The sequence below is a fragment of the Bos javanicus genome, chromosome 3, assembly GCF_032452875.1.
Source record: "Bos javanicus breed banteng chromosome 3, ARS-OSU_banteng_1.0, whole genome shotgun sequence".
NCBI lineage: Eukaryota > Metazoa > Chordata > Mammalia > Artiodactyla > Bovidae > Bos > Bos javanicus.
In genome coordinates this window covers 82,995,666-83,009,736 of record NC_083870.1, presented here as the reverse complement: position 1 = coordinate 83,009,736, position 14,071 = coordinate 82,995,666, and the positions used below count along the sequence as shown (strand labels likewise).

Here is a 14,071-nt window from a genome sequence, read left to right as displayed (position 1 = left end):
GGATGCATTTATCTTTTTGACATAGTGGTTTTGTTTTCTTCAGATAAATACCTAGAAGTAGAATTGTTAGATCATATTGTAGTTCTATTTTTATTTTTTTTAAGAACCACTATAGTGTTTTCCATAGTGGCCATGTTAATTTACATTCTCACCAGCAGTGCGCAAGGGTTCCTTTTGCTCCACATCCTCAACATTTGTTGTTTTTTGTCTTTTTTGATAATAACCGTTCTAACAGGTGTGAGATGGTATCTCATTGTGGTTTGATTTGCATTCTCAGATGGTTAGTGAAGTTGAGCACTTTTTCATGTATGTGTTGGCCATTTATATGGCTTCTTTGGAAAAGTGTCTCTTCAGGTCTTCTGCTCATTTTAAAATTGGATTACTTGTTTTTTTTGATGCTGAATTGTATGAGTCTTTTTATGTATTTTATATACAAATATTTTTGTATATTTTGTATATTAACCCCTTATCATATATGTGATTGCAAATATTTTCTTGTATTCAGTAAGTTATCCTTTGATTTTGTTGACATTTTCTTTGACTGTAACAGAAGCTTTTCAGTTTGATGTATTGCCATTGTTTATTTTTGCTTTTGTTGCCTTATGATGCCCAGTTAAAAACATTATCACCAAAACCAATATCAAGGAGCTTTCTGCCTGTTTTCTTCTAGGAGTTTATGGTTTCAGGTCTTACGTTCAAATCTTTGATGATTCATTTTGATTTAATTTTTGTGCGTGGTATAAGATGGTGGTCCAGTTTTATTCTTTTGCATGTGGCTGTACAGTTGTCTCAACACCATTTATAATTAGATTTTTCAAAAGTATTTAGCTTATCCCAATTATACTGTAAATGATTATGAAGGTGGGGACCATGTTTTCACATTTTTGTTCCAACATGGCACCCTGTGTAGGCACTCATTAAATATTTCTTGATTGAATATATACTATGACTTATAAGTTGCAATATTAAAATAAATTCTTGAGGGAAATTTCAGTATTTAAAATGACTACTTAAAAAAAGATAGGTGGGAAAATTTAACATAAGTATATACTTGGTCTGCATGTCTGCCAAGTACCTCCTCATTGGTGGATTTGTTTCAAGGGAGGAAAATTCTCAGTTTGACTTGTCTCTTACTAGTCCATCAGTAAATCATCTGATCATGATGCAGGTATTGTCCTGAATGTAGCTTTGTTTTAATGTTTTGGGTCTTCTGTTTAATGACCAGTATTTATAGTAATTTTGAAACTCTGTTGGGGATAAAATAGAACCTTAATTTCCTGATAAAATAAAGTGCCTTCAAAATAAGCCACCTCATATTGTTTATTTTTTACAGAAATGCTTTCAACAGGACAAAGTATGTTAATGTTGGGGAAAGTTAAGTTATACTTTAATTATGTTTAATATAATGGTGTTTATAAGAGGTTTGAGAGTACCTTGGTAACTGACTAGTGCTGATAGTGTGGAAATAATGGTTGGCAAATACACATGCATTTGTTTGGGCTTTTGTTAAGGTTAATTGGATTTTTAAGAAAGACTGATAAGCCATGATTATAAGCATATGAACATGAAAGTTTTAAGTTTTCAGACAAGTGCATGAATTTTCCAGATACTATATTTGTTTTTCAGGTAGGAAATCTTACAAAATAAAATATACTGTGTTAAGAGTTCTAATTAAGCCAAAGGATGTACATAAACAATTAGTCATTAAATAATTTATGAATTTGCCTTTTGCATTTTGGTTGATATCAATCAGCTTTGGTCTTTAGTGTCACATACTGTTAATTAAAGAACACAAAGCTACTCAATATCTAGGTGGTTTGTGTAATTTGAAGTAGATATTTAAAATTCTGAACACTGATATTTAAAATTATAAAGGGAGAATTTATATTACTGTAGTGCATTTTGATAGATTGTGAGGTTAGAAATTAGGTGAAGCCAGAGTCAATTAATAATTAATTCCCTGCCATTCCGCCATCTTCCTTAGTGCTTTTTTTTATTGGTGTTTTTAGAAGATCCACTTTCTGTTATTTTCTCTTCCTCTCATTCTGTATTCTTTTCCTTTGTAATTACATATTTTTCCATGGCTTTAAATAGTTAGGACTATGCTCTATATACTAGGACTTTAACACTGCACTTCTAGTGCTGCTGCTGCTGCTAAGTCACTTCAATTGTGTCCAACTCTGTGCGACTCCATAGACGGCAGCCCACCGTCCCTGGGATTCTCCAGGCAAGAACACTGGAGTAGGTTGCCATTTCCTTCTCCAATGCATGAAAGTGAAAAGTGAAAGGGAAGTCGCTCAGTCGTGTCTGACTCTTAGCGACCCCATGGACTGCAGCCTACCAGGCTCCTCCATCCATGGGATTCTCCAGGCAAGAGTACTGCAGTGGGGTGCCATTGCTACTTGTGTTAATATGAGGTAACTTGTATTTTCTGCCATCCTTAACTATTTCCATGTAGATGTTCTACAAGCACTTCAAATTCAGCACATTTAAAATTAAACCTATCATTTCTCTCTGTACACGGCTCCTTTCTTGCTTTCTATTTTCTGTTCACTCATAGTATCATGTCCACATGCATGCTTACTTATTCTTGACTCTTTTCTTACTGCTAATATCTAGTTAGTCAACCAAGGCTTAACAAATTATACTTAAAAACAAACATGGTTCTGAAATCTGTCTCTTCTTCACTCATTGATACAGATCAGACCCTTATCTCTAACTAGGACTTGAACATGATTTCCCTATCTTTCTTTTCTATTTCTCATTCATTTTGTCAAAAGAAATTGATCATGTCCCTTAATTTGAAAACCTATGACTGTCTGTTAACTTCCAGTCTCAAGTTATTGTAGCATTTAAAATACAGCACATGAAGTCCTTTACCAATTGTTTTGACCTACATTTCCAGCATCGCCTGTCAACTGTCTTGCTTGCTAGTACACCAAAGTACCATCAACCTGCACACCATTCCTTGGATATACTATCATTACCTTTCTTCCATGTCTTTGTTGATACTATTGCCTCTGCTTAAAATGCCCCTTATTATTAAAATGCTTTGTATTAACTTTTACTCATTCTTTAAGAACATGCTGTGAAGCCTTTTCCAGCTCCTATCAGGTAGAACTAGTTTTTTATTCTGTGTTCTGTAACATTGTGGAAATACTTATATTAAATATTGCACTTGTAATTCACTTTTAATAATACCTTGTGCTTATCTGTAAGTCCTTGTAGATCAGTGTTGGGGGAAAGTACCAGAACTGTTTGGTTGGGAGTCACTACTGTAGTGAGCCTCTGTTATGGAATTGGACTGTTTTATAGCCCTTCCATTGTGTTGAAAGTGGAGGAAAAATACCAAAACATTGAGGCAGACACTGTGAATTAAGGATCTTATTTGCTTTTATATTTCCCTGGCATAGAAAGCTTCAATAAATAGTTGGCCCTCAATAAATGTGTGTTGAATGAAATAGAACAGTAAGAAGAAATTGAAGAGTAAGAAGCACTTGATAAGGAAGAAATTGTTGTATATGTCAGGGGAATATTATTACTTTGTCTTTTTGCAACAATATTTGTTTCTGAAGGAAGTAGTCCTTTGGAAAAACCCATTTGATTGGAGTATGTATTAGTTCAGAAAAGTCAAAGATAGAAATGGTCATGTGTGTACTGTCTCAGAAAAGTGAGAGAATTTAGAGATTTATAACCAGAAGTTTTACTGAGTAGTTTGGCAAAAGTAAGATGAATTGAAACATGGAAAGAACTGTTTTTCCATTTCTGTAGCTTTGGTGTAGACTGACCATGGGAGGTGCACAGTTCCTGAGTACATATTTGGATTTACTCAGTCTCGTGGCTTTACAGTACCATCTGTCTGTCAGTTCCCAAATTTTTAGCTCCATCTCAGACCTGTCTGCAGATAGAGACTTTTTATGTCCTTAACTGCCAACTTATCATCCCTGCTTGCATGTCTAGTAGATATCTCAAGTTTAGCATGTCTAAAACTGAATTCCCGTTTCTCCTTCCTGTATTTTCCCTTCCTACAGTCTTCTCTGTCTTTGTAAATGGCAGCTCGCCTACTCTTTGCTTATATCAAAACCACGCCAAGCATCTATGACTCCTTTTTCCTCTCGTATATTATTTTTAATGTATCACTTTTCACCACCTCCTCATGAGCATCTTGTGACCATTCTGCATCTTGACAATTATTGCCTTTGTTCAGGCCACCATCATCTGTTGCTGGATTCTTGCGGTGCCTTCCTAACTTCTTTGTGTTTCAGCCCTTGCCCTCTGCAGTCCTGTGTTAATAAACACAGGAACCACACTGATAAAATATAAATCCAGATCAGGACATTTGTTTCCTAAAAAACTCTTCAGTGGCTTCTCATCTTACTTAAAGTAAAAACTGAAGTCTTTATAATGGCTTTTAAATTTCCTACCATCTGTCTTTGTTCTCTCTCACTTTGTAACCTTATCTCCTAACCTCATTATCTACTATTGTACCCTTACTCACAGTCCCTCCAGAGGCACTGGCCTCTTGGTCCTGGAACAAGCTGTCCATGCGTCTGTCCTAAGACATTTGCACTTGTTCATCTTTCTGTCTGGAATCTCTTCCCCCAGGTATCTGCACTTCTTGGTTTATTACTTTCTTTAAGTCTTGAGTTCCCTACCAGCTTATTTTAAATTGTGCTCCATTTCAACATTTCCTATCTATCTTTCTTCCCCTCTGTTTTCCTTCAGAGCAGCTATCACCATCTGTCTTATATTTTACTCATTTATTGTCTACTTCTCTGTGTTAGAGGATATGCTCTATGAGGTCAGGGGTTTTTCTCCATTTTGCTCACTGCTGAAGACTCAGTGCCATATAATAATTATTTGATAAATACCTATTGAATGCATAAAGGATGTGGGTAATTTTTAACTCATTGAGACCTTGTTAATGATGTTAGAAATTGCATGACTGGCCATTGTTGGGAGAAAAATTAGGGTACAAGTGTTTCTGAAAATTATTTTTATAAAATTTAATATGTATTAATTGTATTTTTTCTCAGTTTACAGTTCTGATGTAATTGATAAACAGTGCACTTCCATGGCCTCTGATAATACAAATGACAAAGCTGTTATTATTCTAGTTCCTGTTAGACTTGGTGGAGAAAGAACCAATGCCGACTATTTAGATTTTGTAAAGGTATGAAATAAGAACTAAAAATTTTTTGAAGGCAATGCTAGCTAACATGAAAAATACAGAAGGTTTGCAGTCTTTTTTCTATGAAATGGAATGATTTTATAGTTGCAGATTGATGATTTTATAGTTGTAGGTTGTAAAATTTGGCATTATAGATTTTAAATTTCAGTATTACAAGATCAGTGTGATTTGAAGAGTAAGGTGTTCAATGACAAAATAAAAAGCCTTTTAGTCTTTGCAGCTAATCAAGGGGATACAGTGCAGCAATAATCATAATCTGAAATAAGTCTATAGTTCCCATTATTCTTATGTGTGATTTTTAAATGTATGTACCTTTATTTATTCATAAACCCACATTAAACTATATCTAGGTAACTATTTTAAAAATTACTGCTGCATTATCTTCTACTTTGTTTCATGTGCTATCATAAGGTCCATAAGTAGGAAGAATACTTATTTATGTAGACAGAGATGATGAAGATAATGTTGGGGAGGTTCCAATTTTGTTTTCCTTATATTAACCAGTTACAAATCTGTTCTATTTCAGGATACATAATTTTTTTTTTTTTTCAAAAGAACCTAATTAGGTTATCTTGTCACAAAACTTTACCTTTTGAAATAGTCTGTTTGAAAGTTAGTATTTATATTATTTGCATAGTTTTAATAAAATCAAGGCCAGAGATGGAATTCCTCTTTGAATGGACTGTCATGGCATATACTCATCTTGAAATAAAGTTTAGATTTGTACCTCACGTGAAACACAATAATAGTCCCATACTGTGATCCCAGTGTATACAGGTGGAACATGTATCCTCACTCTAGATTGTACTGATTCTAAAAATCTAGAGCAGTTCATTTCAATATATGGTATATGCAAGTCTTCTAGCTGATATCTTGGCTTTTCCTAATAGTTAATAAAAATTTGCAGGCTACTTGTTACTAATAATAGCAGTGTGTGCATGCTGAGTTGCTTCTGTCTTGTCTGACTCTTTGCAACCCTGTGGACTGTAGTGCACCAGGCTCCTCTATCTATGGAATTCTCCAGGCAAGAATACTGGAGTGGGTTGCCATGCCCTTCTCCAGGGGATCTTCCTGACCCAGCAGTGGAACCCATATCTCTTATGGTCTCCTGCATTGGCAAGTGGGTTCTTTACCATTGGCGCCACTGTAACCAATAACTTATGAATCCACTAGATAAAAGTGGGGCTTTGATTTCTAACATGTGGACTCTTCAGTAGAATTTTGGGTGCAATATGAGAAGTTATAAACCATTTCATGGGGGCTTTGAGATTTCTGGCATGCTGTTATGTCTCTGTTGTAACCAAATCTAAAATGGATTGCCTGCCTTCTCTACTACCATGAGAAGATCAGAAACTGAGGCAATTTTGGAATCAACTTGCTAAAACCCCATTTCTGGTGAAAAGGGCTGCAGATAGCTTCATCTGGCTGAGGGCTTCGCTGTTTGGTGGCATTGAGAACAGTTATCAGATGGCAGGGCTGTGTAATCCTCTTGAGTGATTCACTGGAGTCTGCATTGTAGTGAAATAAACCACGGTTAGCTGTTAAAGTGATCCTTAGTACCTAGCATATAGGAGTTGCTCGACAGGTATTTGTATAACACTTGTAATACAGATTTATCTCATTTTGCCCTCACACTAGCTGGGAACTCAACTGCCTTTATTAAAAAAAAACAGAAGTGACAAAAGTTAAGTGATATGTTCAACTTCAGATAATAAAACTATTGACAGAGACCTGACCTTTTTTCATATGTTCCCGTAGAATCTGGACTTCCTAAAATGTAACATTTCTTTGAGCTCCTACTAATTTAATTTATGCTACAGTCCACTTTTAGAATAGTATTAATAACTATTAATATGTTTAAGATTTTTGATTATCAGGTAAAAATGTCTAAAATGGCTGAGTGAAGTAGGTGTTATGTTAGGTGTGGTGCTTGGTCACAGGATGGCTGGGTCAAAGGCCATAATGAGATCATGTAGAGAGCTATTCATTTAGGAGTGAAAAAAATAGTGTGTCTAATAGACCTAAAAGAAAAGTCATCGTCCTCTTCTTCCTCTTTGGTTTCTGCTCACTTTTCTTCTGTTTCCTCCTCCTCCACTTCTACCCCCACCTCCCCACGCACTCCCTCTCCCTCTTCTCCTCTCTCTGTGCTTCTTCCTCCTCCTTTGTCAGCGTTGTATTTTTTCCTGCCAAACTACTGTACATTATACTCTCTAAAATTCACCATTCAATTCTATTATCTAAATTTATTAGCCAAGGTAATTCCATGGTGTTTCGGAGATGGTACCATTGCCTGCTACATTCTGTGAGGAGAAAAATTTGGTGTGGTGCTTTATCAGTCCCTACCACAAGAAGTTTACTTATTTATTTATTTTTAAAAGGACCTGGAATGAGGAAAATCCAATATGTTCTCTTTCTTCAGCAAGACAAATTAGGACTTTCCTTCTTTGACTGATTACTTCAGTCTTATTTATTGCTTCATGGATACAGCTCAATCAATGCTCACCACTAGATAACTGTGAAAAAGCTTTTTTAGGAACTGAAAAGTGTTTCAAGTTTCCAGATACAGCTTCTTATGTGTAATGACATTTTAGCTCCTAATCTGCTTCTAAGTGTTTATTGCTAAATCTGCTCTATTTTGTTGAAAAGGAAATATAGATGTCAAGAACCAAAGTCTTTCTTCCATTACCCAAAATCACTCTTTTTTCTGATAGTCTGTGATGATTCCTGCTATGCGTTTTTTTCTCTCGATTTTGAGGGACTTAGAACTTTTACTTTCTCCTGGGTCTCTGTATCAGAAACATTGTATTTCAGCTGATCAGATTGCCTCAGGTTGAAGGCACTCTCTAATTGTGTTAAAGATCTTTATTTTGGGGGAACACAGTAGAATAATAGTACTGTAAATAGAATGATAATAACATAGAATAATAATAACTATTATTATCAAGATTTTTGGTATAATTGCATCTTAATTAATTTTTGTTGTTGTTATTTAGTCACTCAATTGTGTCCGGTCCATCTCTTTTGTGACCCCATGGACTGTAGCCCACCAGATTCCTCTGTCTTTGGGATTTTCCAGGCAAGAATACTGGAGTGGGTTGTCATTTCCTTCTCCAGGGGATCTTCTGGACCCAAGGATTGAACCTACGTCTCCTGCATTGGCAGGCAGATTGCTTACCACTGAGCCACCTGGGAAGCCCCAATTGATTTTTCTGTTTAATTTTTTTCAGTTGCAGTTCTCCTTACCCCACAAAAAACACCTCTATGATATTTTCACAAAGTATACAGAGTTTGCAGCCATTAAACCTTGTAATATAGATCTATAGTTATTGATAGGAAAATGTTTAAGAGATCATGAATGACAAATGTTACAGTGGCATTTGTTATATAATGCCATGCATATATAATTGTATTTATAAATCTATATGTGAATATATGGAATATAGACAGATGTCAAGAAGGTATTCCCCTAAGTGTGGTTAATGATGAAATCTGAGTGTTGGTGTTTTGAGAAATTTTTGCTTTTTGATATATTTTCTTTGTGTGTTTTTCAGTAAACCACATTACTATTTTTAAGAAAATCAGTAAGTTTAAACAAAACTGTTCTGTTTACTTGTTAAAAGGAAAAAGCATTTGATCACACAGTCTATTTTTGTGTCTTCTAGATTTTGAAACATCCTCTCATTTAAGAGAAGGGAAGTTTATTGTTTAATACTTTGGGGGGTTTATAGCATAAACTTTATCATTATTAGTGTTTTCTACCATAATATATGCTAAAATTAATATAGAAGCTATTGACAGTTTCTACATTAATAGAATATGGATATTAATTGATTCCACTGGGCATATTTTTAAATGACTCTACTCCATGGACATGATTTTTTTTTTAAAGTGTAGAATTATTTAGGCCAGAATTATTCTCTGTTGGTCCAGTAGTTAAGAATCTGCCTTGCAATGCAGGTGACGCAGGTTTGATCCCTGATCAGGGAACTAAGGGGGCTTCGGCTTCCCTGGTGGCTCAGCAGTAAAGAATCCTCCTGCAATGCAGGAGATGGGGTTTGATCCCTGGGTTGGGAAGATCCCCTGGAGAAGGCAACTCACTCCAGGATTCTTGCCTGGGAGATATCATGGACAGAGGAGCCTGGTGGGCTGCAGTCCATTGGGTTGCAAAGAGTCCCACATGACTTAGTGACTAAACAACAGGGGAACTAAGATCCTACATGCCTTGGGGCAACTAAGCCCACACAGCACGATTGAGCTGGTGGGATGCAACAAAAGGTCCCCTGCGCTGCAAGTGAGACTCCACACAGCCAAAATAATAAATGAATTAATTAATTTTAAAAAAGAATTGTTTGACCCACCTTAAGCAGCTGCTTAGGGAACTTACTAAATGATTTATTGAGGTATCATTGATATTTATGATTAGTAAACTGAGTTAAATACAATAATAATAATTCTTTTCCTTGGATTAGATTGTTTTTATTAGTCTGATTTTATTCCAAATGAAGTAGCACAAAATTTTCATCAAGTGAACGCCACTGATTAAAAATGATTTTTATTTGTCGTTTTAAGACAAGTTTCAGTGAAAGCAAGAACAATGTCTAATAATTATTTCTAGCATTTCAAGAAGTGTGATGAAAATATTACATTGATCACAGCAAAGGTGCACCACCTAACTGACAGGCCATGTGTTTTGACTTTGGCAGAAATGTTTATTGCCTTTCCATAGTTATGTTGTTTATAACTGGCACGTAGTAATTGTTTAATGTTGTTAAATGGAAGATAGTTTGGTAGACAGAAGGGTTTCAGAACATGGGGGAAAATGTAATAAAAATAAAACTGATGGTGAAAAATTTGCAGACTACTACTAGTAATACAAATTTAGTTGTTTTGAATAATTATCGTTTGTCTCTTGACCCTAAATCTGAATTAATTTATTTTGGCAGGGAATTTTAAGCCTTGAATATTGTGTGGGTATTATCGGTGGCAAACCTAAACAGTCATATTACTTTGCTGGATTTCAAGGTTAGTGGTTTAGTAAAGTATATTTCTTCTTTGTTTTCTTTTAAAAGTCAGAAAGTTAACATAGGATCATCCAGAAACAGGATGAGTAACGGAGCAAAATGAGTACCTTATAAATTCATCAGTCCTGCCATAGCCATTCATTTGTCATTTGGTCCATAGTATAATTGGATTCTGTAAAATGTATATTTAATTTCTGTTATTGCATAAACAAGGCATAATTTATTGATTTTTACTAAACTTTAGAAGACATTGCTGCCATATTCTGACAGTTGCTATTTACATATTTACCTTATACCAGTTTTAGTGGTGCTAGTTGATGATAAAATGACAAGCAATATGTTCTTCCTGTCAGGATAAAGTAGTGCAATGCATTTTTCATATGCAAACTGTAGAATATAATTGTGTGTTTGTGAAAGTAATTTTATCACCAAAAATTAAATGACAGTCTCATCACTTTATAAAAATTCTGCTTATACAAGCATATTTGATTATGCAAAAGTTAATCTGTCCTGTGCAAACCTATGTTTCAGTCAATGAATATCAGTCTGGCAAGCTGTTACTCCCAGATTTTTTTCAGCTATTCTACATAGAAATTGGATTGTAAGCAGTGTAATAATAAGGTGTTTTTTGAATTACTTGTCTTCTGTTTTGTCCTTGCAGATGACAGTTTGATTTACATGGATCCTCATTACTGCCAATCTTTTGTAGATGTCAGCATAAAGGATTTCCCTCTTGAGGTACTGTGGATAAAGAGCTGGCACTGCTTTCTTACCATATGAAGCAAACTCTTAATTATTCAGAGATATGCTAAGCAGCTATGCTTTTATGGTATTCCAAGTTAATAATAAATATTTTACTAATTTACAAGTCCATAATACATACAGTGGTCAAAGGTTAGATAATTTGTGTTGCTGAATTTTAATTTATAATACACTGTCTTCATTTATCTTTGTCTCTAACTTGTTAGATATCCTAGCCCTACCAAAATAAATGATCAAGCTTCCAAGTAATTTTGTACATATACAGCTGAACAGTACTGAAGAATTTAAAATGTTAGACATGTTTAAAGAAAGAAAGGGGGAAAAAAGAAAAAGAAGACAATGGAGTTGGGTTAGAATGACAAAATGATTGAAGGGGAATGTGACATTATTTTGCTTTAAGTATGTAATTAAGACAAGTTTCAGTGACAACAAGAGCAATGTCTAATAATTGTTTCTAGCATTTCAGTAATTCTTAGCCTCTAGTTAAGTTTCCATGAATTTTAGTTGGGTTTCTAATATTTATTTTAACTTTGATTTCTTAAAGTCTTCTTTTCCTTCCTGTTTTTTTGTTTTTTTTTTTTAAATATGGAATGCTTCACGAATTTGCGTGTCATCCTTGCGCAGGGGCCATGCTAATCTTCTCTGTATCGTTCCAATTTTAGTATATGTGCTGCCGAAGTGAGCACTTTTCCTTCCTGTTGATCATTTTCTGAGCCAGCATTTACAAAATTTTTAAATTGGATTTACAATGTTTTGTTAGTTTCAGCTGTACAGCAAAATGAATCAATTATAGAATCCCAGGGACGGGGAAGCCTGGTGGGCCACCGTCTATGGGGTCGCACAGAGTCGTACACGACTGAAGCGACTTAGCAGCAGCAGCAGCATACTTGTATAGGATTATATTTCAGAAAATTTTGAGAGTGCATAAATGAGAAATGTAACTGTTACATGGTATCAGTTCTTATTTTCCCAGTTGATGCTTTTAGAGACTTTTAAAGTCATCTTAATCACTTGAGTGGCACATGGATCACTAATTCTCCAGGGCTTGACAAGTTGGAAATGTGATTTAGTATTTTGTTTTAGTAATAGCTTGTTAGCTAATATTAATACCTAATTATGAAGATGGATAAAGCACAAGATTAAAATCTGGTACTAAGTGATACATTATAAAACAGCCTAGCATTTTTTGTAGACTATTACCTCAACTAAAGTACGAGCCAGAGAACAGCTTTGCTTTCTACTTTCTTCCTTCACTATACTTTGCATATAAACTTTAATAAGTATTTCCGGTTGACTGATTAATACTGTGGGAGGAACTCTAGAATTGTGCTATGTGAACCACACTGTAAATCTGTTTCTGCTGCGTTGTGATCTTGTGGCACTGATTCCTGTGTCTTCAGTGACACATGATTTCCCATGTGTCAAATTGACTCCTTAAAAAAAAATAAATACTTGAGATTTAGATGGAAACTTGTTCATAGTGTTCTAAGCATTATCTAAAATAGGCAAATTAAAAGATTATTAGGTCGGCTGTTTTGACCAGTAGAAAGAGATTATTCATCTGATATTTTGAGAGACTCTACAAAGATGCCAGGTCAGTGAATATCCATGTTATCCACACTGTTATTAACGAATGCCTACACAATCAATATTGGGAAGGTTGTAGCTCACTGGGGGAGAAGGCAATGGCAACCCACTCCTGTACTCTTGCCTGGAGAATCCCATGGACACAGGAGCCTGGTGGGCTGCTGTCTATGGGGTCGCACAGAGTCAGACACGGCTGAAGCGACTTAGCAGCAGCAGCAGCAGCTCATTGGGAGAATGTTGCAACACTTCACAGGCGAGTCAATAGAAGCTTGAAGTGGGTGGTAGTGGGAATGGAAAATAATTTCATTTTAAGAGACTTTGTAAGTAAAATTTGGTGAAATTAGATAACTTCTGAAAAGCACAGAAGCATTTATTTTTTATATATTGAGATGCCAGAAAGTGAGTTTAAGATGAGATTTAGCAGTGAGGCCATGTTAAACTGTGGGTTCTCATTGTTAGTAGTTAGGACAGGGCAGAGTATCAATTGTTTGGATGAGAGGACTAGTGGATATACATTATCTTATACACATTTATAATGTATATGTGTATGTATGCAGGCATGTATGTGTGTGTGTGTGCATATATTTAAGGTAAGATTTCTTAAAACCAGAAACTATTGCTTCATGCTATTTCTGATATACTTTCAGAGTGACTTGATTCTATCTCTTTACAAATACTGAGAATATTTTATTATTAAGGTATTGTTGTACTGTTCGTTGTTTAGTCGCCAAGTCATGTCTGACTCTTTTGTGACCTAGGCTTCTCTGTCTATGTCCCAGGCAAGAATACTGGAGTGGCTTGCCATTTCCTTCTCCAAATATTGTGTTACCTTAATATTAACATTCTACTAATAATATTAAAAAAACCCTTATTACAGAAATGTTAGTCTCTTCTGATTGCTAGGCCCCCAATTCCAAGTTTCAGGTTTTAGGAGGTGTATACAGTGGTGATTATTTTAATATATCCTTGTAAATTCAAAGCTTAGTGGCACTAAAGCTATTAGAATGATGTAATGTGATTATGTTGATAGATAAGTGAATTTCTCAGTGAAAGATGTACCCTTTATGAATTACACATGTGAACTGCAATAAGTAGGAGGTGCTTTTTAGTAAGGACGTATTCTCTAATTAATTATATTAGGAAGTTTTATCTAAATCACCAAAATAACAGAGCTACATCTAAAATTATTTGTTTCAGTATTATTTGTATGTTTAGGTAGTAGAACCCACTCTTCGATATAATAAGTCTGGAAGAGTGCCTACCATTTGGTAGGTGCCTAATAACTATTTTTTGAGGCAATGAATAAATATTGTACCAGAAAAATGAAATAAATGGGAATTGACTCACTCCAGCCAGTTTTTTCAAAAACGTAAGTGCAGAAGTGTATCTAGTGATACTTGCTAAAATGTGCTTCAGTAGAAGCTGCTACTCTTACCAAATCATCAGAATTTTAAAAACTAAAAAAGAAATCTAAGTGCATGCTGCTGCTGCTGCTAAGTCGCTTCAGTCC

General features: G+C 35.1%; 1 protein-coding gene and 1 non-coding gene across 5 annotated transcripts in view; one reads left to right on the top strand and one right to left on the bottom strand.

Moving 5' to 3' along the window:
* Window positions 1–14,071, top strand: part of ATG4C (autophagy related 4C cysteine peptidase) — a 95,995-nt gene that overhangs the window by 53,325 nt on the left and 28,599 nt on the right. For all 4 annotated transcript variants that reach the window (XM_061411746.1, XM_061411745.1, XM_061411747.1 and 1 more), the window contains 3 exons: window positions 5,037–5,173; window positions 10,135–10,213; window positions 10,874–10,950. In XM_061411746.1, coding sequence (XP_061267730.1) covers window positions 5,037–5,173; window positions 10,135–10,213; window positions 10,874–10,950 — 293 coding nt within the window. The remainder of the gene's footprint in view (window positions 1–5,036; window positions 5,174–10,134; window positions 10,214–10,873; window positions 10,951–14,071) is intronic.
* Window positions 11,554–11,660, bottom strand: LOC133245508 (U6 spliceosomal RNA). Its single transcript, XR_009735754.1, has one exon. It is a non-coding gene; the product is annotated as a U6 spliceosomal RNA (small nuclear RNA).